Source organism: Typopeltis vanoorti, chromosome 16 (assembly GCF_054136105.1).
Source record: "Typopeltis vanoorti isolate ZY-2024b chromosome 16, IOZ_Tvanoo_1.0, whole genome shotgun sequence".
Classification (NCBI taxonomy): Eukaryota; Metazoa; Arthropoda; class Arachnida; order Uropygi; family Thelyphonidae; genus Typopeltis; species Typopeltis vanoorti.
This window is the reverse complement of record NC_143564.1, coordinates 96,833,915-96,857,535: the sequence shown is the minus strand read 5'-3', so window position 1 is coordinate 96,857,535 and position 23,621 is coordinate 96,833,915. Positions and strand designations below refer to the sequence as shown.

At 35.2% G+C, this 23,621-nt stretch overlaps 2 protein-coding genes across 3 annotated transcripts in view; one reads left to right on the top strand and one right to left on the bottom strand.

The window, feature by feature from the left end:
- Positions 1-3,255, top strand: part of LOC150098205 (trypsin-1-like) — a 103,777-nt gene extending 100,522 nt beyond the window's left edge. Inside the window, exon 8 of one of the 2 annotated variants that reach the window (XM_090406045.1) lies at positions 2,921-3,255. The gene's annotated coding sequence lies outside the window, so the exon portion shown is untranslated. Of the gene's footprint in view, positions 1-2,821; positions 2,839-2,920 lie in introns of those variants that run through there. The other variant, XM_090406047.1, reaches the window with a different exon arrangement.
- The window catches only part of LOC150098204 (uncharacterized), a 264,871-nt gene that overhangs the window by 25,748 nt on the left and 215,502 nt on the right, over positions 1-23,621 (bottom strand). The window contains exons 15-16 of the mRNA XM_090406279.1: positions 14,934-15,037; positions 2,913-3,149 (exon numbers count right to left, since the gene is read on the bottom strand). Of these exons, the coding sequence (XP_090262405.1) occupies positions 2,913-3,149; positions 14,934-15,037 (341 nt within the window). The remainder of the gene's footprint in view (positions 1-2,912; positions 3,150-14,933; positions 15,038-23,621) is intronic.

Here is a 23,621-nt window from a genome sequence, read left to right as displayed (position 1 = left end):
CTCGCTTTATGCGGATGATGTTATACTTCTAAATAAATCCGCTACAAGTCTGCAAGATTCTCTGACTAAATTGAATAGCTGTTGTAATAGATATGGTATGAAGGTCAGCAATAAAAAGACAAAGACAATGAAAATAGGCAGAATCATTGAAAATGTCAACTGTGTTGTGAATGGAGAACCTGTGGAACAAGTAAAACATTTCAGCTACTTAGGCACAATTTTTACTGAAGATGGTAAACTAAATATAGAAATAGACAACAGAATCAGCAAAGCTGGTATTGTGGGAAGTCAATTGAATAAATTCATATGGAATAAGAAAGAAATTAGTCGGAACACTAAATTAGCTGTATACAAGACTGTGTTCAAACCAATTTTAACTTATGGATCTGAGAGCTGGGTCAGAAGTAAAACAGTTGACCAAAGACTAGAGACCGCAGATATGAGAGTCCTGAGAAAGATTATAGGCGTGAACAGATGGCATCAATGGCAATATCATATTAAAAATGAGGATATTAGGAAAGAACTTGACATTGTCAGCATCCAGGAATGCGTTAGCAGAGCTAATCTCAGATGGTATGGTCACTTAAATAGAATGGGAGAGGAAAGATTAGCAAAACAAGTGTTCTCTGCCAGGTTGGCAGGAAAACGACCCAGAGGAAGACCAAGATATAGGTGGATTGATACGGTACAAAGTGCCTTAGACGATAGAAATATAAGATCTGATAATGTTGGAGTTTTAACAAATAACAGACTGATTTGGAGGAAAATTGTAGATAGGAAGTTAGTAATGATGTAATTTTTTCATGTAGTACTGTCATATCCTGTACACCCCTTGAGGGTACACGGCAGGAATTTGATGATGATGATGATGATATATATAGAGAAAGAAATTTCCATTTTATTGTGTATCTAGTAGAGATTTTTGAAGTTTGGAAATAAGACACCTTGGAACTGAAATTTTTACATATACTGAACATAAACATAGGACAAGTTGGAGCTGAAAATTTAATAACACTAGTAAAATTAAGTAAACAAACATAAATCGCACATAAAATAGTAAATAATGATCAGTAATATTAAAAACAATCCTAATGAGAAGGACGAGCCCTGTGCACTGCTGCCAATTTATTGATATTTGGCTGTATATACCACGGTGGACTGAAAAGTTCTCAGCCTCGACCATACATGGCAACACTATTGGCACTTTTTTTTTTTTTTATTTATAAATTGTCATCTGTCATAAGCATCTATGTGAAATTGCAAGTCATTCTATCAAGTAGTTTGTTTTATACAGCTGTCTGAAACAAAAGACTTCGAATGAAAGAAATTCATTCGAAGTTTATGGGCACTCTTCTCCTTCATTTTTAACAATTAAGAAATGGGATGCCGAGCTTACACGTGGCTGTACTAGCCTTGAAGATGATCCACGTGAAGGACATCCGAAAAGTGTAATAACACCAGAAAGTGCACGATGTGGTATTGGATGACCGGCGAGTCAAAGTGCATGAAATTGCTGAGACTATAGGCATTTCAAAAGAATGTGTAAGATATATTTTGCATTAAGAATTGTAAATGAAAAAGTTTGTGCAAGATAGGCGCCAAGCTTGCTCACAGCAGATCAAAAACACACTCGCATGAAAATCTCTGAACAGTGCTTGGAGTGTTTTAACAAGAATAAAACTGATTTTATGCGTCGATTTGTTACTATGGATGAGACTTGGATTTGCCATTACATGCCGGAATCCAAACAGCCATCAAAACAATGGACAGAAGCCGGTTGTTCAGTGCCAAAGAAGACAAAGTCGGTTCCATCAGCAGGAAAGGTCATGGCATCGGTGTTTTGGGATGCTAAAGCCATTTTGTTTATTAATTATCTTGAAAAGGGTAAAACAATAACCAGGGAATATTATTCCGATCTTTTAACCAGAATAGACGAAAAAATTTGTGAGAAAAGACCCGGTTTGCAGAAGAAAAAAATCATCTTTCATCAAGACAATGCACCTGCCCACAAAGGTGTTTCGGCAATGGGAAAATTAAGGGATCTGCACTATGAATTGTTGGAACATCCACCCTATTCCCAGATTTAGTTCCCTCTGACTTCTAACTCTTCCTTGCTGGTCAGCATTTTTCTTCGAATCAAGAGGTGATTGCAGCTGTAGAGGAGCATTTTGCAGATCTTATTGAGAATCACTACAGGGATGGGATAATGGCGCTGGGGCATCACTGGAATAAATGTATTAGTCTTAAGGGAGATTATGTTGAGAAATAAAAAGAATTTTTAAAATTTAAATTAGTTTTGTTAGGCCGAAAACTTTTCAGACCACCCTCGTACTGAGCAACAAACTGATCAAGAGCAGCAAAAGTTATTTCATTTACTATTATGTTCTTCGATGTTACCACCAATTCCATGACATTCTATATCATTAAGTAGTCATCCATTAGCAGCCCAGAATTGATTTTTACACATTCCAGTATTCTTATTTCAAATCAAATGTTACTATAGTTTTGATATTCTGTTTAGAAACAGACATCAACTATTGATTGGATTGCAAACAGATAATAAGGACTACTGATCAGGTGGTATATAGGTCTTGCAACATTTATAAAAACGCACACAAGAAAATGCACGCTATGTGAGATTACAGCATTCTGAAATGAGTGTGAACCTTTGTATATGAATTTTTGGATATGCAAGGCTATTAAAATAAATGATGACTATATTTTTATGAAAAACTAATTTAGTTATGCATTGTTTGACTAATTTTTAACTATTTAAAAAAATGGTATAATTTTTAAGTTTGTTTATTTATTTATTTTTAAGATATGAAATTAAGAACTTGGAGATTGCTCCCAAAAAAATCATACTATTTGATATAGACTAAAACAAGGTGGCCTTCATGAATAATAAGTACCTTTACAGGAATCAGTGGACATTTTTATTTTATCTGGAGAAATGCGTGAGTCACAACCTGCATAACTTTCAGTAGTATCTTGATTGATTAGTATATCATGGTTATGAGGAAGAGGTGATGGAGTTATGCGATTAACTACTGAATCTGTTGAAAGCGGTGCTGAAATTCCAAGGCTGGATTTTATCCATCTGATATTGGCACAAAGAAGTTGATGAAGGTATGTGAAAATGTCATCACCTGGTTAAAAACAAAAGAAAATACAAGTATTAATACAATACATGTATGTATGTATGTATGTATGTATATATATATCATGCAAAAGTAAATAAAATTTATAATATAATTCAGAATTAGTAAACCATTATCTAAAATGACATCATTGATACATTAACTGTCCTCCTCTCTTCCTAAGGGAAAAAACAACAAAAAAACAGTGGCTTACATACTAGTACATGGATGGACTAGAATCAGGAAAATCATATTTAAATATCTGTAGGTTGCATTTTTTTACAAAATATAAATGAAGGAAACCTGTTACAAAAAAACAGAAGTTGAGAGATAAATAAAGAGGAAAAATTAATTTTTCCTCTTTATTTATCTCTTTGTTTGGTGAATATATTACTAGATCATGAATGACTATTTTTTTTTAAAGTCATTTCCATTCATAATATATTATAAGCCAGAGCACATTTGTACCATGGATAGTCTAGAGCAGGGGTTCTCAATCTTTTCCAGTGGCATACTACTATATTTAATTCAAGATATTAGATGTACTAGTAAGCAAATCTGTTTTGATACCACCCGGCAGTGGCTCATGTCTACGTGTAGCATAGGTTGAGAATCCCTTGTCTAGAGGTTAGATAATCTGAAAATCCTGATATGGAAGAATTTTTCCTAGAGGAAAAATTAATTTTTCCTGTAGTCTCACTTCAGGCAAAAAAATTCATCTACATATAAAAAGACATTCACAAAACATCCATCCAACAGTGAGACTCACACCAATGGCCTGTTAGGCCACTGAACAGAAATTATATCTACTCGACTGCTGTGTCTTTTAAAAAGTTTGCAGAAAGGGGAAAAATATTACAGACCTTTCATGGAACTATGTATAAGGAAAGGAATGCATAAATTGAATTAATGTATAGAAGGAAGTGGAATGAAATCAGCGTGAGGGAATAATGCTCCACCCCCCCCCCCCCTGGAGGTCAGAACTGAAGATATAAGATATGTTAGTAATCCAATGTAAGGCAGAATTTGGATTTATAAAAAGTAAAAAGTGTTCTCGAGAAACTGAAACTAATTTCTAATATAATGACTAAACAATGTGAAGGAAGTGGCATGAAATCAGTGAGAGGATAATGCTTTCCCCCCTGCCCCCTTCAGTACAGAACTGAAGCTTTATAAGATATATTAGTAATCCATGTAGGCAAAACTGGGATTTATAAAAAGTAAAGAGTTGTTATATAGAAACATAATACCTGAAAAAAAATCTACTCAAACTAATTTCCAGTATAATGACTAAACGATGTGAACTAATAAAAAAAAAAAAGAAAAAAGTTATTAAACCTAAAGGTCTTGATTTGTTTTGTGTGCCAATTCATCAGAATCATACTTATATTACAAAAGAGTGAACCAGATACCAGATTACGTTTTATTTCCTTTTTGACATCTTTAAATTGCTCTGACCACTGTCTACAGTAAATGCAATGAGTCTTGGTATGTGCGAACGCATACCAAGTCTCACTGAGTTTTAATGGAACTTCAATTATGAAATCCATAATTATTCTCTATATTTATCAATTTTAAACTATTAATACTTTAAATGTCTCTTGTAAAATTATATGACTGTTTTATTAAATTTAAGGATAGTAAAATTTTATTTTTGCATTTTCATTGGTTATATTCTTTAGTATTATCACACATATATATTTTTAAAATCTTTCTTCGATCTTTTACAATTTTTTTTATAAATGCAATTTAGAATGCTTAAAATTTAATTCATCATGCTTCAGCCGAATTGCAAACTGAATATTCAGCATTTGTTTATTCAGTCAAATAATGCACTGGTGGCATCCCTAATAAAAAAATAAATATAGATTTCCTATTGAAGAATGCAATTAATTAATATTAGCAGCAGAATTTCATCACATTACAAGATTGATCATAAAAGATCTACTCTAATGGAAGTAGTGCAAGTCACCATCTTAGTAACCTTCCCAACTAGCTTAAGTTGATGAAATATTGAAACTGACTTAGGATTTTTTGAGGATCAAAACATAAGTGGCTTTCTGTCTTTTATCATCTATTACCTTCTCTGCTACTAGTCCCTTAACAGCCATTGCAGAGCCATTAGGGATCAACTATAACAGTTGGACCTTTGTATCACTTGACTTAAAGTATACTATTTCATTTTGAATTTCCTTCATTGCCCTTCACTATTTTAACTTTTTGCTGTACAATTTATTTGTGTCTATTCCCAACGATAAAAAATTTCACGTGTACAAAAATAAAATAAATGAATAATTTATTCTGAATTGTGACAACATCTCAGCCGTAGCAATGACTTTATTTACTAATGATACATTTGCCATCTTTTATTTTTCAAATCATGCAGAGGACTGTAACGTAATTTGTTTAAAAAAACAAATTACATTACCAATTATATGAAGAGCCAAAAGGCTTCAATTCAGCAACATGAACTTATTTAAATTAAGGGATATTACATCCCATATTGTTTCATAGTCGAATATAGAAACTATATAAAGTTCGGCGAATCCAAGCATAAGCAAATACCTGGATAGTGCAACACCTGACCCATTTGGTAGTGCAACACTGAGGCAACTCATAGTAAGGGTGGAGCAGGGCTCTGATTACTATTCTTGGTATTTACCCATAATGTGAAACCCAGCTCCTAGGAGCTGTATTACTGTTCGCTACAAACTTGGTATTATTTAGGTCTACCTACTCACTGATCAGACTTCAATAAAGGTTGAAACTGGTCTGGGTAGTGACCTTCTCTCATAATGTAGAACAGTAATACAGCTCCTAGGAGCTGGGTTTCATATTATGGGTAAATACCAAGAATAGTGATCGGAGCTTGCTCCACCCTTACTATAAGTTGCCTCAGTGTTGCACTACCAAATGGGTCAGGTGTTGCACTATCCAGGTATTTGCTTACGCTTGGACTCACCGAACTTTATATAGTTTCTATATTCGGCATGAAACTCTTTGAGTTTCTTATTCGGCTATGAAACAATATGGGATGTAATATCCCTTAACTTAAATAAAATTACATTACATTTCTTGATATTGAATATCATTATGTTAAATAGCTATAAATAAGCCTGTCTACGAGAATTACCATCATCCACAGAGATGTGATCACACGGAAGGCCCGGCAATACAGTAAAATGAAGTTGAAGTTGTCAAGACAATTAAATCATCTAACTTTCCTAAAACGCTGCTGGGATAATCAGGTAATCCTGAATTGTGTAAAATTCAAGCACTGTTTTGTTTCACAAAAAGCTGCCGTATATATAACCACGCCAGCTACGCTTTGCTGCGGGAACAAATCGCCGCTACGCAGTTTCTCTTAGCGGATATTAACAAAGCTATTTGTGCTTTTGAAGAAGAGCTTTCATGCACTTTAAATCACAAGCTTTGGTCACTTTTACATGACGTTTCATGTACTGCTACAGACAAAGAATTTGAAAAAATACGAGATCGACAGATGAAAAAATTCGAAAAATTAAAAAAGAACTCGACTGTCAATCAAAAACTTCCTACCAACACCGTAATCAACCTTACTTCAGTCACCCTGAAGCATGAAGCACTCAGTGCGCTTTCACGTGGCCACAACTTCGCCGTTGCTCCCAGAAAAATACCTAGTGAGGATATTATGATCCAGATCGAACGCGGAATCCGCCACCTTTCAAATCAAATCACCAACAGGGTAAGGCTGGATGTAGCTTGTGTCCTCTCCAAAGCAAGACCACCATATCTAACAAGGAATATAAAGCTCTGCAGGAAATGAGGAAAAATAAAGAAATAGTTATCATCAAAGCGGATAAGGGAAATGCGACTGTAGTACTTAACCAAAAGGACTACACAGGTAAGCTTAATGCTCTTCTATTAGATCGGGTTACTTACCTCCCTATTGAATACAATCCCACCAACTCACAAATCAGAAAACTTCACAGGCTCCTTAAGAAAGTCACTTCTTGGCCTGTAGAAGTTACCAACAGATTAAAGCCATTTAGCGCTATACCCCCCCCCCCCCCCGTATTTATGAACTCCCAAAAATACATAAAGAAAATGTGTCATTATGTCCCATAGTGGATGGCATTGATTCCCCCACATACAATTGCTAAATGTTTGGCCAAAGAGCTCACACACTACACTGGCAACATAAAAAACTCAGCCCACTTCAAAGCCAGCATACAAAACCTTACGCTCCAACATACTGACATAATGGTGAGCTTTGACATCTCCTCCTTATTTACAAATGTCCCAATCAAGGAAACTTTAGAGCTAATCCAAGCTAAATTTTCTCCCGATATCTCAGCCCTATTTCAGTTCGCAATGAACTCAGGCTATTTCGTTTGGCAGGGAAAATTCTACAAACAAATAGAGGGGACAGCCATGTGTTCACCACTCTCGAAATAGAAATTGGCCCACCCTTGGCTAATTTCTTTATGGAGACCTTTGAAGAAAAAGCCTTAGCCTCTGCCCCACAAAAACCAACCACATGGCTTCGCTACGTTGATATGTGTTCGCTATTTGGCCACATGGCTCTGATACACTCCTCTCCTTCTTAACACACTTAAACAACCAACACCCCAGAATCAAGTTCACCCTGGAAAAAGAGGAAAACAACAGCTTCCCTTTCTTAGACACACTAATCACCCGCCAGCCTGATAGAACCTTGGTTTTCTCAGTTTACAGAAAACCCACCAATACAGACAGGTACATTCTCCAACAACCCCCCCCCCCCCCCACAACAACATGGAGTGGTGAAAACACTATACAACAGGGCTAAACTAATCTGTTCTAACGACATGGCCCTAAACACTGAACTAATCCTCAACACCTCAGCCAACGGTGACCCCCCCCAAAAAAAAAAATCCAAAAAATATTGAAACCTACAACCCCCACCCCCCCCCTCCACAACAAGGATTACTCTAAATCCATCACCATTCCCTACATCCGAGGCACCTCGGAAAAAATTACCAGAATCTTAAAAAACATGACTTGATCTCCTTTTATAGACCATACAGAAAATTGGCATCCCTTATCCACTCCACTAAAGACCAACCACCTCCCCTAGACCTACCTGGTGTATAAGGTCCCTTGCAGTCCCTGTAAACTGTCTTACTTTGGCCAAACAGGCAGGACAGTGAATATCAGAATTTTGGAACACAAGGACTACATCCGTTTTCACAAGTACAGCCATTCTGGTCTTGCAGACCATGCTCTGGATACACATCACAAAATACAGTGGAAGAAAGCTACAGTAATACACCATAGCAAATACAAATTCGAAAGACTATTTACGGAATCAGCCTCAGCCCTAAGAAACTCTCCAAACCTCAACAAATTTGGTTGTATGAGACTGCCCCAAATTTGGGAGGCTTACATCAGCAGACCTTCAGCCCAACGGTCAAAAACACCCACTAGAGGGCACCATCAGGACTTTTAGGAGAACAATAGCTTCATCACTTCATTTTCAGTTACTGTGTTGTAGTGCCTACATGCATGTGCCTTTTTTATAAGTTCCTTTTGAAGATGGCAACGAGACGTTGCTGAAATATTGGAAATATTTATTAAAGTGTAATTTAATTTATATTTGTATCTACGTTGTCAATTTCTTAAGTGATTTAGTAATATAAATAACAATGTTTTCAAATAATATTTATTGAAAATATATGAACGTTTTTTTACTTCCTTGTGAAATACCATTATATGGTACATTATGTTTCAGTTTTAGAAATGAGTTTCTGTTTTTATGAAAATTTATGCTCATTCTGAAGATTTCCAAATGCATACCACCTCCCTTAGCTTCAGGAACTGAAGTTGGGGAAGGAAGCATATATAAATAAATAACTATTATCTTTGGAAGCTGAATGCATTATTATTATCATCAACAGATTTCCATGGAGTCAAGAGACTCATTGCAGGAGGTTCCACACTCATCATATCTTGCCTTAAATGCATTAACTGTCACTGCACTCACCACAATCACAGACAATGCATAACAATCACCCACTGCTCACCATGAAAAAAACCTGCTCCTCACCCTTTTGTCCATACCCTCCTTTATATAACTTCTAGGGATGTTCTCATTGTACCCCCATCTCCAGATATTCTATGAAAATTCTCATCCACTTTAATCTAGTAATTACCCTAGGTAATTTACCAGATTAAATTACCACCTATGTCTTGATCATGTCTCCTCTCTTCCTTTCTATCCACTAGGCTCTGTAATTTGCATTATCTTAATCTGGTCTCATATTCCACATTCAAGAGACCAGAAATCAACTTAGTCAATTTTCTCTGAATCCTCTCCAACATCTCATCATCTGTTTGAAAACCAGATTACTGTGCACGGACCAAATCTGTGCACAGTAATCCATATGCAGCCTGATTGTGAAAATTGTGAGGACAACACATCGCATTATAGGAATGATGCAGATGTGTTGTCATCACAATTTTAGAAAAATGTTGGCAAATTTTTCAAGTCCCTATCCATCATTCTCCCTCCCCAGATCTTGCATCTCCTCCAATTCCTCTAAAATATCACCACTAATCGTACTCTGCATCCCATTTTTGCTTCCCAAATTTTAAAACCTTACACTTTTCTACATTACACTGACATCACCAAACACTTGACCATTCAGACAGTCTATGTACGTCCTCTTGCAAAGCTACATTTGCTCGACTTCACATAACACTCCCTAGCTACAACAAATTTTTTCTGCAAACTCACAGACATAACATATGCATAATTCAGGTCAAGAATCTGTTTCCCAGATATAATCAGGATGTATTTTACAGTCAGCACATGTCTTGTTTAATACTGCAGAATTTACTTATTTATGATATCTTTGGTTTTGGATTTGATTTGTGTTGTAGTCATCTAATTCTGAAGATAGATTCTCTCTTGGGAAATATCAATAATTTCTTTGGTTCATCATTGAATCCACATTTTCTTAACATATGCAATTTTTTTTTGTTTTGTTTTGTTGATTATAATTTTTTTTTAAGTACAATGACATTAGTACAAATATATCTTCAAGATGTCTTTTAGATATCCTTTAAGAAAATTTAATTATGCAGTTATTCTGAAATGTTATCTCTATGTTAAAGCTGTAATTATCTGCTAATTCTATTCCTTTAGAATCCATAATATGTACACTGCATGCTAACTTGGACTGATCTTTGATTTATTCACATGAAACCATAATTCTGTCAAATGGTGAAACTTTTTATAACCAATTCTTGAATTAATTCTTTCAATGTTGATTTAGTAGTTATTACAAATAAGTATAAGGTTACACAGTGGTGAGCATTTATTGTGAAGAATTTATGGAGACAAAAACACGTGTTGGAGTAATTACTTTACTTCTAATTGCTGGTCTGGTTGGCTGAGTGGCTAGTGTATCCACTCTCCATCCAAAAGGCTGCGGATTTGAATTCCACCATGGGCATGTATGTTTGTGATTGTCTGTGAAAGTACTAGTGGTGGTGGAGGTAGATTGTGTTGGTGTAGATGATACGGTTTACTGTAGTTGGTGGATTGAGTAGTTGGAGATGGAGAGTTATAGAGTGGGTGCCCTCCCTCAATGAATCTTTTGACTCATTGGGGGCATCACATAATAATAATAATAATTATGGAAATAACATTCAACATTTTGACCTCGGCATTAAGGTCATTATCAGGAAAACACATATGCACAGGATGCAAATTATATGACACTACACAAAGTAAGATAAATCTAAATGTTTTGTTAATTGTTTACCCTAGTGTGACCTCTGGTGAAAAAAAAATTAAATAATTTTTTTATACATACAAGTATAATATACATAAAATAAAAAGTAAAAAATAAATAAATAAAAATAAAAAAGTTTTATAGTGGAACACATTAAACACATCTGTACAGTCCTCTTATATTAAGAATTTCTTGTGTTGGGGTTCTGCCATCATGTTCTGGATGCTATATCAGTTGCAGATGGGTCCTTCAGGTTCTTGGAATTACTAATTCATCATTCTTGTTGAGATTCAGATGATGTTTCAGCATCTCTCACAAGCTTCCTTGAACTTTCTTTCAAACCAGGTTTTGGTGCAGTGTAGGGACTTGGTGTCTTTCCAATTGATTCTGTGATGTGTTTGAAGTGCATGTTCTGACAAGCCTGTTTTACTAGAGTGGAGGAATTTAATGTAGAATTTATGTTTGCCTTTTTTTAATTAGGATGGTGTATCCTGTTTCCCCTATGTAGGGTAGGTTGCAGGTGTGCACTGAATTTTGTAAACTTCTGATGGACAAGGTAGGGAAGGAGATCTTTGGATGAGCTGAGTATACTTTTTAATTTCGCAGGAGGTTTAAAGGTTGCCTTAAATCTTTTTTTTGTTGTAGCCAAACACTTATAAAAAATGGCTACAACCAAAATACAGTTCACAAGATCCTCTACAATAATACCATTAAAAGCAAAAAAGATTAAAAGAATGCATAGCCATACCATACATTAGGGTAATATCAGAAAAAAATACATAGAACACTACATAAATATAACATTATGGCAATCTTCAAACCTCCTGCAAAATTAAAAATATATTCAGCTCATCCAAAGATCCCCTTCGCTACCTTGCCTACCCAGAGGGTTTACAAAATTTAGTGCACCTGAAATTTACCCTACATAGAGGAAAGAGAACATGCCATTCCAATAAAAAAAAGAACATAAATGCCACATTAAATTTCTACATGATAGTAAAACAAGTTTGTTAGACCATGCACTTCAAAGATGTCCCAGAATCAACTGGAAAGGCACCAGGTCCCTACACTGCACCACACCACACCAAAACCTAGTTGGAAAAGAAGTTCAAGGAAGCTTGTGAGATGCTTGAAACATTATCCAAATCTCAACAAGAATGGCAGATTAGTAATTCCAAGAATCTGGAGGATTCTTGGAATTACTAATCTGCTTTACACATCTGCAACCTATATTGCATCTAGAACATGATAACAGAACCCCAACACAAGAAAACCTTAACATAAAAGGACTGTAGAGATGTGTTTAATGTAATTTAACTATAAAAGTTTTTTTTTTATTTTTATGTGTTTATTTAGTTTTTTTTTATCATCTGTGTATTGTTGTATTTATATGTATAAAGATTTATTTTCTTTTGTTAAGTAACTGATTTATATTTGTGCATACTTTATTTATTATATATTATTATTATTATTTTAATTTTTTCACCAGAGTTGAGGCTAGGATCAACAATTAACAAAGTATTTAGATTCATCTCTGTGTAATGTCACACAGGTTGTGTCCTGTGCATATGCATTTTCCTGATGATGACCACAATACAGAGGTCGAAACATCAAGTGTTATTTCCATAATTAGAAGTAAAGTAATTACTTCTAATTGTGTTTTTGTCTCCATAAACTTTTCACAATGGATTACAAATTCCAAGTTACTGAAACTGTTCAGATGTTTGTCAAATCATTTTCGATTTTTTTTTGTTACATCCACATCTAAGTACTGCTGAGATTGATTTTTGAAAAATTAAATTATCCTGTTTTGCTTTTCTTTTTTTTCTTTTTTTAACTCTTTCTTTAATACTGTTATGTGAGGACTGCTTCAAAAGTAAGTCACAAAGGACCATAGTTTATGATATATAGCATCAGCATGGTTTATCAGTGGATAGCAATCACTCTCCAACTTGTGTGCTCTAGGTTTGAATCCCACTGTGGTATAAACATTTTAGATGCATTTCATTGTCCAGTGTAAGACTAACATTCTATTTATCTGAAGTGGCTTGACAAGTATCAGATTTAGTCTTTGGAATAGTGTTTGTGGATTATTTAAGTCTCAGTCCTTTCAGAGCACTAATATGCAAAACGTTTCTCAACTTTTTGTGGATGGGATTCATGTTTAAAAAAAAGGGGGGGATTTTAATTGTTATGTCTGTGCATAAACATTAAAGCACTAAACTTATCAGGACTTTTGAGAATATGGTAAACGAGAACAAAGTGGATGTAAAAACTCTCCTCTAAGTTTTCTGAAGTTATAGGAGAGTTTTTAGGAAAGTGACAGAAGAGCACTGCATTGAGATATAAGGAACTGACTAAGTTTATGGTTTGGTATGGATGTTCAGACATTATCATTTGTGCTGTTGTTTGGAGGAGTAATCATGTCTAAGGATAATTAATTAACTTTATTTAGTTATTAAATTATTAGACCAATATTTTCCTTTGGTCACCAAGGGAATGTTGTAGCGCTCAGAAGATTCCACGATAGTCTTTCAGATATGTCTACAGAGAAGCTTTCTCCCACTGGATCTGGTGATCCATGTCATTGGCATGGTCTGTCATTCATTCCAGAATTGCTGTAATGTAGATAATGGATATAATTCAATGTTCATTCATTCTAATGTTAGCTCTTCTTCCTGTTCGTCCAAAGTATATCAATTTATAAAAGTACATTTTATACAAAGCATTGCATTATTCTGTAGTAACATCACTTATTATCACAATTTTATCCAAATTAAACCTAAAGACATTTTAGTTTTTGTGCTGTACATGCTGGTGGATGTCGTAGGTGCATCTCTGGTGGATATTTTTGAGGAGGGATGGATATTGGAGCATTTGTGACAAGAATGGTCATTCCTCAATGGATTCATGACTCCATGGAGAAGCTTGCAAAAAGGTAATAATAGTAGTATTTATATAATTTGTTTTGCCTATTTGTTTTTGGACCAACCTAAACCAAAATTGAGATGTCTTGACAGTTCCATACTTAGTTAATTCCATCCAACCAGATTTATTGTTTTCTTAATCTTCACTTGAAATGAAAACACAAATAGTCTGAAAAGTTTTGTAAGGATCTGCACATCCTGAGGTGCTGAATGCTCATGTTTAAGGTACCACAGGTTTGTTTGTTTTTTCCCCTGAATATTGAATATGGATATACCTGAATGTTTTGTAAAAATAATAAAATGTAAAATATGACATGGCGCCATCCCACTACATCACCATTTCGCCACTTATCAATTTTTGTATAAACACTGTGTTGCTTTCTTCGCTGCATTTTCATTATTTCCAATGGAGTGATATTAATTTAACATCATTTGTTAGAAAGAGGTGTGCCATAAATAAAAAAGAAGGGATTAGAGCCTAAGAATAAGATGTGAATATATAGCAAGGTATAGGCAAAAGGGATCTAATATGTGCATTATGGAAATTATGGAGGCAGCTACCGTGTTAGAGCAAAACTTTAGTTTAATATAAATCAAAATGAACACTCGACATTTCGACCTTCATATCAAGGTCATCATCTGGAGCATACACATATACAGAGAAACAAGCTGCACTACAATCTACATGGTTTGCTAAAGTTACTGAAGTGTCTCCATAATTTCCATAATGTATTGTGATCACCGTGTAAGCATGAAAAAAAGGAACCAATTATGTGCTTATGCATTTTTCAAAGATGCCTAATTTATTTAAAATCAGTGATATCATAAGTGAAGAGAGTTTGTCATTATGATTTATTTTATTAATGCTATTTCAAAAACAAAATAATTATAATGGTGCAATTTTAGGGTTCTCTGTAAAACAAAATTATATTAAGAATTTATTTGTAGCACAATAAAAAAAATATATCTAAAATTTTGCATGATTATCCATATAAATAAATTAGAAGACTTTTCTTGTGTATTCTAAACTAGATCCTGTAGTGTAACAAGCCAATCATGTCCTTCACAAATATAATTTCAACATAAAAATGTAGCAGGTCACATACCTTTAAGGTGGCATGTAAATTCAGTGGCAGAAATGCAGAGGCAATCTTCTTTAATTCTGTCAAGCCATTCTTCTGATTGATATTCTGCTGTTTCAGAGGATAGCCTAGGGAACAGAGTGTTATATAGAATTACTTAAAATAAAGAGCCAATAGGCTTCACTTTGGCGATGTAACATTATTTAAATGAAGGGGATATTAAATCCCACATTATTTCAAAGCCGAATAAGAAACTCAAAGATAGGAATCTTGGCTGACAGATATCAGACACTGTCTGATATCTGCCAGCCAAGATTTTCTTCGAATTCCTTGTCCTCTTCTTCCATTTATCTTCCCTTTTATAATCAATTGAAGTATCTTATATTTTTCATTACGAAGTAGGTGACCAAGATATGCAGTTTTCCTTCTTTTTATGGTATCTAAAAGTTCACATGATTTCCCCATTTGTTCCAGTACTTCCTGATTGGACGTTTTTGCTGTCCATGGGATTTTTAACATTCATCTGTATAACCACATCTCAAAGGCTTCATGTCTTTTTATTGATGTTGTCTTCAAGGTCCAAGTTTCTGCACCGTACAGCAGTATACAGACCATACATAGCATTTAACCATGCGTACTCTAAGTTCTAAGTTTAAACTGTGGTTACACAGTGTTGATTTCATCAAGAGAAAATTTTTTCTTGCCATTTCAATTCTAACTTTTATTTCCATTTCTGGATTGCAATCTTCATTTAACCAGCATCCGAGATATTTAAACTTTGCCACTCTTTCTATTTGTTTCCTATTTAAAGAAAGTGCTAAATTAAGAATTGGTTTCTTACTTATGACCATGAATTTAGTTTTGGTGATATTTATTTTTAATCCCATTTTTTCACTCTCTGCATTTATTAGTTCCAAAAGATTTTGAAGATCCTGAATATTGTCAGCCAGAAGAGCTGTATCATCGGCATATCGGATGTTACTGATGATTTCACCATTTACACTAATCCCTTCCTTTCTTCCTTCCAAGACTTTTTGAAATATGGCTTCTGAGTAGATGTTAAAAAGAAGAGGTGACAGCACACATCCTTGCCTTACTCCTCATTTGATGTTAATGGAGTCTGTAATAATGTCATCAACTTGAACAGATGCCTTTTGGTTCCAATATAAGTTTTCAATGATCCTGATGTCTTTACCATCTAATCCAATTCTTTTTAATAGTACAATCATTTTAGCATGTTGGACTTTGTCAAATGCTTTCTCGAAGTCGATGAAGCAAATGAATATTACCTTGTTTTGGTCAATACATTTTTGAAATAAGATCTGAGAACAGAAAAGGGCCTCTCTTGTTCCCAAGCCGTTTCTAAAGCCGAATTGGGTATCACTGATGGTGTCTTCACATTTCCTGTATATTCTTTTTTGAATTATTTTCAGAAACATTTTGAGATCAAAATGTTTCTGAAAATGTTTCATTAGGCTGATCATTCTATATTCATTACAAGTTTTCGCATTTACTTTTTTAGGTAGCATGATGAAGGTCGACTGTAACCAGTCTTGAGGGATTATGCCTGTATCGTAGATCTTATTAAATAGCTTTACTAATATGTTAATGTTGTCACCTTCTAATAACTTTACTATTTCTGCTGGTATTCTATCTGGTCCTAGGGCTTTACCATTTTTAGCTGAGTTTAATGCACATTCTACCTCTGATTTTAGAATGCATGGACCTTCCATATGTTCATAAGTATTTTCTGGGTTCTGTCTGTTATCAGTAAAGAGCTCTTCTATATATTTCACCCATTCTTGTATTTTGTCATCCTTTTTGGATATAATTTCTCCCTTTTTGTTTCGAAGGATACAGAATTGTTTTTTCTTATATATACCTGAGGTCTCTTTCATCTTTTTGTGTAGATTAAAATTGTCATGTTTTTCCTGTAGAATTTCTATTTCTTTACATTTTTCATTCATCCAGATTTCTTTTGCTTTTTTGATCTTGTGTTTAATAATTTTCTAAACCTCTGTATATTTTGTTGAATTATGATTTTTATATGATCTGCGTTGATCCATGAGAGAAAGAATTTCATCAGTCATCCAATCTTTCTTTTTTACTGCTTTATTAGGACATAAGGTATTGGTACATTTCTCTATGAAGACAGATTTCAATTTGTCCCACGATTCATCAACCCTCATGATGTCATCATTCTTGATAAGTGCTAGCTCTTGATTCAGATCTTGACTCAATTTTCTTCTTATCTCTGTGTTTTTTAATTTTCCCAAATCAAACCTTCAACACTAATTATGCTAACAAAGTCTTAATAAAGAGTCAACAGGTTGAGTAAGAGAAAACAAGATAATTCAAATTAATATTTGTGAGATATTTATTTATAAACAGACATTACTGATGTAACTGTGATATGCATGAATGTGCTGCTGTATATAAAACATTTCTGTGTCTTGCAAGTGCTGCATACAGTTCAAGCTTATAGGCTAAATAAGAGAAAAGAACAAGTGTGGGTATGTAGGAAATGCAATATTCTGATGGACCATGAACATACTTAAATATGACTATTATTGTAATGGCTAGTATAGCCTACTTTCGTTTAGAAGTGCCCCTTTTTTATGTCATTGGCTATTTTACCTAAAATTCTAGGGCACTACTGAAGTGTTATAAAACTAATATATGAAGAATAAAAATAGGAGAAATTTTAGACATACCTTTTTTTGGATGTTGTTTTCTGTCTCTTTTATTCTGGCAATGTGCCTTCATATGCTGTTAAAGGGAAGTGGGGGTAAAGTAGTGCAAAGTAGAGGAGTAACATGAAAATTTTCCCAGAAATAATATCTATACTTAAATATGAGTTTAAATAATTTAAATATGCATAGGGAACATGGCATCTTAACTGAAACGACAGTTGAAGATTGTGTGAATGTTCAGAGAGTATGTGGATATGATAGCGAAGAAAAAAGTTCCATTGATGATAAAGTGGGCGATAATTTATACAAAATTAAAAAAAAAGAGTGAAATTAATGATCAAGTGGGCAATAATGACATTGAAAAATAGAGTGCAATTAACGGTAAGGTAGAGAGTGTGGTTGATGGCAAATAAGTGTCTATAACTGGCTATAAAATAACAAGAGCGAATAATAGCAAAAAAAGGACATAAGATTTGAAAGCTGAGTTGGTGAAGGGGAGCTTAAGGGTCAAAGCTGTATAACTGAGAGGAGACCTACATATAGCCTTTAAAGGAATGTGGAGAACCGACCTAATGTCCAATCCTCACCTTCTCGTGGTGCACCCTGTTGGGTATCTACCTGAATACTGAACGAACAAGGATGGGCTGGCAATTTGGGATTTAGCCAACCAAATTGTAATCTTATTGGTTAAACCAAAATAAAAAATGATGGTACAACATGACAAAATTTCATGCTGGCTGGGGCGTTGCCCGGTTAAACAAGGCCACCATTGTTTTCGCCAGGGAACCAGAGTGAACAGCGAAAAGTCAGTTACTGGAACAAATCTGAAAACACCCCCCCAACTCAACATCACCAGAGTTAAAGATCGGTACTATCAACATAAGAAGCCTGAATGGCAAAGAAGTGGAGCTAGCTAAGGAATTAGATAAGTACCAGATCGACATAATAGGGGTGACTGAAACAAAAAAGACAAAAAACTAGTGAGATCTTTCTGAGCAATAAATACAAAATGTTATATTCAGGCAATGATAATCAAGGAAAAGAAGGAGTAACCATAGTATTCAACACAAAATACAAGGCTAATCTTATTGAATAACAGGCAGTCTCAAGTAGAGCGATGTGGGCAAATATGAGAATGGGGAACTGGACAATGAGACTTATTTGTGCCTACGGTCCCACAGAAGGTTCTACTAAGGTAGAAGTGGAGGAATTTTTTGATGCTTTAGAAAAAGCAACTGACACAATGAAAAATGAAAAGCTGGTCCTTGTTGGGGATCTGAATAGCAGAGTAGGAAATGATTGTCAGACATACAAAAATATTTTGGGAAAATTTGGAGAAAAGAGCAAAGCTAATAATAATGGCAAATACCTGTTGGATTTCTGCTCAGGGCATGGACTGGTTATTACAAACACCATGTTCTAACATAAAAATGTGCACAAATTCACATGGAGAGAAGAGGCAAGGAATAAGAAAAGTCTCATTGACTATGTTATTGTTGATAGTGATGTTTTCTCCCTGGTGCAAGACACCACAGTGAACACAGGAATTGAAATTGGAAGCGATCACTATATAGTCTTGAGCAGGATAAAATTGAATTTCATATTGAAAAGAATAACATGTAAGAAAGTTTTAAAGCGAGTACAAGTTGAGCAGCTCTCAGATGTGAACTGTAGACTAAAATACTCAAAGATTATTGAAGAAAAAATGAAAGAGTTTGAGAACAGGAACCAAACCTTGGAGATTCAGTGGCAAGCTGTGAAGAAAACCGTGATTGATTCAGCCAGAGAGGCATGTGGTGAGGTTATCTGCAAGGATAGAAAAATCAGGAGTCCATGGTGGACACAGGAAGTTAAAGAGGCAGTGAAGGAAAAGAAGAAATCATATCAAAAATTCCTGGCAAATAAGTCAGCTTGTGCTCTTAGAGAATACAGAGACAAATGCAAGAATGCTAAACACTGTGTAAAACTAGCTAAACAAAAGTCATTGGAGGACTTTGGCAAGAACATAGAAAATAAATATCAAGAAGGTGGTAAGATATTCTGGAGGTTGTTGAAGAAGCATAGAAATGGAAGAAAGAGGGCTATAAAAGGAGTTAGAGATGTTAAAGATGACATGAAAACAGGAGAAAAAGATATCCTTGAAGTATTGAGTAATTACTTCGAAAAATTACTAAATGAAACAAGCTGTGAAAGCACAGTGGTAAAAAACGCTCAACAGGCATACAGTCAGGAATACATATCCATACTTGAAGTAGAAAACGCCATCAAAGGCTTGAAATGTGGAAAGGCAGCAGGAGTAGATAATATTCGACCAGAAATGCTGAAGTATGGTGGTATAAAAGTCCTACAGTGGCTGCACTGCATAGTTCAGAAAGGCTGGACAGAGGGACGAATTCCCGATGATTGGAGTAGAGCTCTAATAGTGCCCATATATAAAAAGGTAAATAAAACTGAATGTGAGAATTACAGAGGTATTTCCCTGCTGAGTGTTCCTGGCAAGATCTATGCAAGTATACTTGAGAAATGGTTGAGAAGAATTGTGGAAGAAAAGCTTGGTGAAGAACAAGCTGGATTCAGGCGAAATAAAGGCTGTCAGGATCAGATCTTCACTTTACGACAAATAGTCGTAAAGTCGAGAAAGCATGGGAATATAACAAAGATCTGTATTTAAGTTTTGTCGATTTGGAAAAGGCATATGACAAGGTGCCAGAAGCTATTCAATACGCTACAATTATATGGTGTCAATGGGGCATTATATCAAGCAGTACTCAGTCTTTATTTCAGTTGTAAGTTGGCAGTTAGAATTGAAGGATGTACAGGAAGATGGTTTAATGTTAAATCTCGTGTGAGACAAGGATGTACATTATGAAGGAAAGTGGTATTAAACATGATATCAGAATTAGAGATGTTGAAAGTTTATTTTTCACTTGGTTAGAGTATAATAAGTTTAGTTTAATCCTTTATCCAAGTGTGAGCAAACAAAGTTTGCGCCTGAAAGTATCTTCAGGACTGGGGTAAGGTGGTACAACACCAGGATATTCCTTGCAAAGGTGGAGCAAGCTACCAACACTCCTGTCTCAGTACCTCCTATAATGCAAAACACATCTCCTTGCGGATATGTCTAATGTTATGCATTAAGGGAAGGGCCACTACCCAGACTAGTTTCGACCTTTATTGAGGGTGGCACACCATTTGGCAACTCCTATAGGTAGAGATGACCTGCGAATGCTTCTGCCTGGTATCTCAGCTTGGGCCTGGCTCCCACTGAAGAGACCTCAATAAAGGTCGAAACTAGTCTGGGTAGTGGCCCTTCCCTTAATGCATAACATTAGACATATCCGCAAGGAGATGTGTTTTGCATTATAGGAGGTGACAGGAGTGTTGGTAGCTTGCTCCACCTTTGCAATGAGTTGCCCTGGTGTTGTACCACCTTACCCTAGTCCTGAAGATACTTTCAGGCACAAACTTTGTTTGCTCACACTTGGATAAAGGATTAAACTAAACTTATTATAATTAGAGATGTTAATGTCAGCTCTTTGCTTTATGTGGACAATGTTGTATTTCTGAACAAATCCGCTACTAGTTTGCAAGATTCCCTGACTAAATTGAATAACTGTTGTAATAGATATGGTATAAAGATCAGCATTAAAAAGACAAAGACAATGAAAATAGGTAGAATTGTTGAAAATGTCAACTGTGTTGTGAACGGGGAACCTGTGGAACAAGTAAAACATTTCAACTACTTAGGCATGATTTTTAATGAAGATGGTAAATTAAATATGGAAATAGACAATAGAATCAACAAAGATGGTATGGTAGGAAGTGAATTGAATAAATTCATATGGAATAAGAGAGAAATTAGTCGGAACACTAAATTAGTTGTATACAAGACAGTGTCCAAACCAGTTTTAACTTATGGATCTGAGAGCTAGGTCAGAAGTAAAACAGTTGACCAAAGACTAGAGACTGCAGATATGAGAGTCCTGAGAAAGATTAGAGGCATGAACAGATGGCATCAATGGCAATATCATATTAAAAATGAGGATATTAGAAAAGAATTTGACATTGTCGGCATCCAGGAGTGTGTTAGCAGAGCTAATCTCAGGTGGTATGGGAACTTAAACAGAATGGGCAACAAAAGATTAGCAAAACAAGTGTTCTTTGCCAGGTTGGCAGCAAAACGACCCAGAGGAAGACCAAGATATAGGTGGATTTATACGGTACAAAGTGCCTTAGATGATAGAAATATAAGACCTGATAATGTTGGAGTCTTGACAAGTAACAGACTGATTTGGACGAAAATTGTAGATAGGAAGTTAGTAATGATGTAATTTTTTTCATGTAGTACTAACATATCCTGTACACCCCTTGAGGGTACATGTCAGGAATTTGATGATGATGAGTTGGTGAAGATGAGGCAGATGTGGAGTGAATTGTAGAGAAGTGTAGATATGTATAGAAGAGTGAAGAAGACTAAAACGAACGATGTCAGTACGAAAAAGGTAATGAGTGACCCATGAGTGGTATTGGATAGCAATTTAATTGATATAGTGTGGTAAATGAGAATATGCACAAGATTTGTTTTCCTGGAGGTAAAATGAATAGAGTGATTGAGTAGTTGGATATGAGGAGTAAGCTAGCAAAGGAGTTGTTAGTGGTAGTAGGGACAAATGACTTGACTGGGAATAAGGAGGATGTAAGACTGAATATTAGGAGGTTGTCAAGAAGAATAAAAGATAACAGTGTGATAGGAAAGGTAGTCAGCATGTTGCCTGGGTATGATAGTGATGAGATGAGATGAGGTGGAGAGCAAGAATTAATAACATTATTGGCAGAAATGTGTGAAGAAAAAGGAATGCAGTTAGTTAATGTGTGAAATGAGTTTTAAGGAAGAACTGAACTCTATAAGAGTGATGGACTGCATTTGAATGGTTTTGGTGTGAGTCATTTGGAGAGACTGCTGCTGTTGGAAGGAAGAGAAATGAGTGCAGAGAATAAATCTGAGCAAGTAAAAAGTGACATGAAAAAGAAGGAGTGTAAGGAAATAGAGATTGAAGTGGTGCTTATGAATGAAGTAGTAGGTAGCATGAGTGTAGAGAATGAGATGACAAGTGTACCAGAAAAACAGAGAAACAGGGAGATGTAGGGTGTGAACATGGGAACACAGTGTGAAAAAGGGTGATGTTCCAAGAGGATGTGAATGTATGTGTAAACAAAAAGGGAAGGGGATGATCTGGGATGTAGGGAAAATGGTTGGATTTGAAGAGGATTCTAGGATGAGTAAGGAGAAAAAGAAATGACAAGGAAAGTATGGAGAAGTATATGTAATAAGTGGTTTCAGTGAAACTTGTTATAGATCCAGGATTGAACTGTCATGTTGGTATATGAATGCTAAAAGTACAGAAACAAGGGAAATGAAATAGGTGCATTGATTGACATGGTTGGATGAGAATGACATCCCAACAGGAATAGAGATGGAAGAGTATAATGTATTTTGTGAAGATAGAAAGGGTAAAAGGGAAGGTGGAATGATGATAGAAAAAAAACAGTTTTGTCCATACAAAATAGATGCAAGGGGGAAATAGCAGTAATGATTTTGGGGCAAAACGGTTGAGATAGAGGTGAATAGAATGAAATACTTTGTTGGATATTGTTTTAGACCTGGTAATGTGGAGGGTATGACCAGGAAACGTATAAGCAAATTAGCCAAGCAAATGGGAAAAAGGTGATTTTAATTACAGCAATATAGTTGGGGATAACAAGATAGCAACTGGAAGTAAAGAAAATGAGTTTCTTGAGATTTTTTGAGAGACAGCTACCTCAGGCAGTTTGTAACACAGGGCACAAGAATTGAAGATCTTGGATTTGATCATCTTATCAGAGAATGATATTATAAACGAAGTGTCAAATATCCCTCCAGTTGGTGAGAATAAGCAGCACTGACCATGCTGCAGCATGGAATGAGGATTTGGGTAGAAAGGAGATCAATGCTGCGTGGGTGATAATCAAAAACTATCTA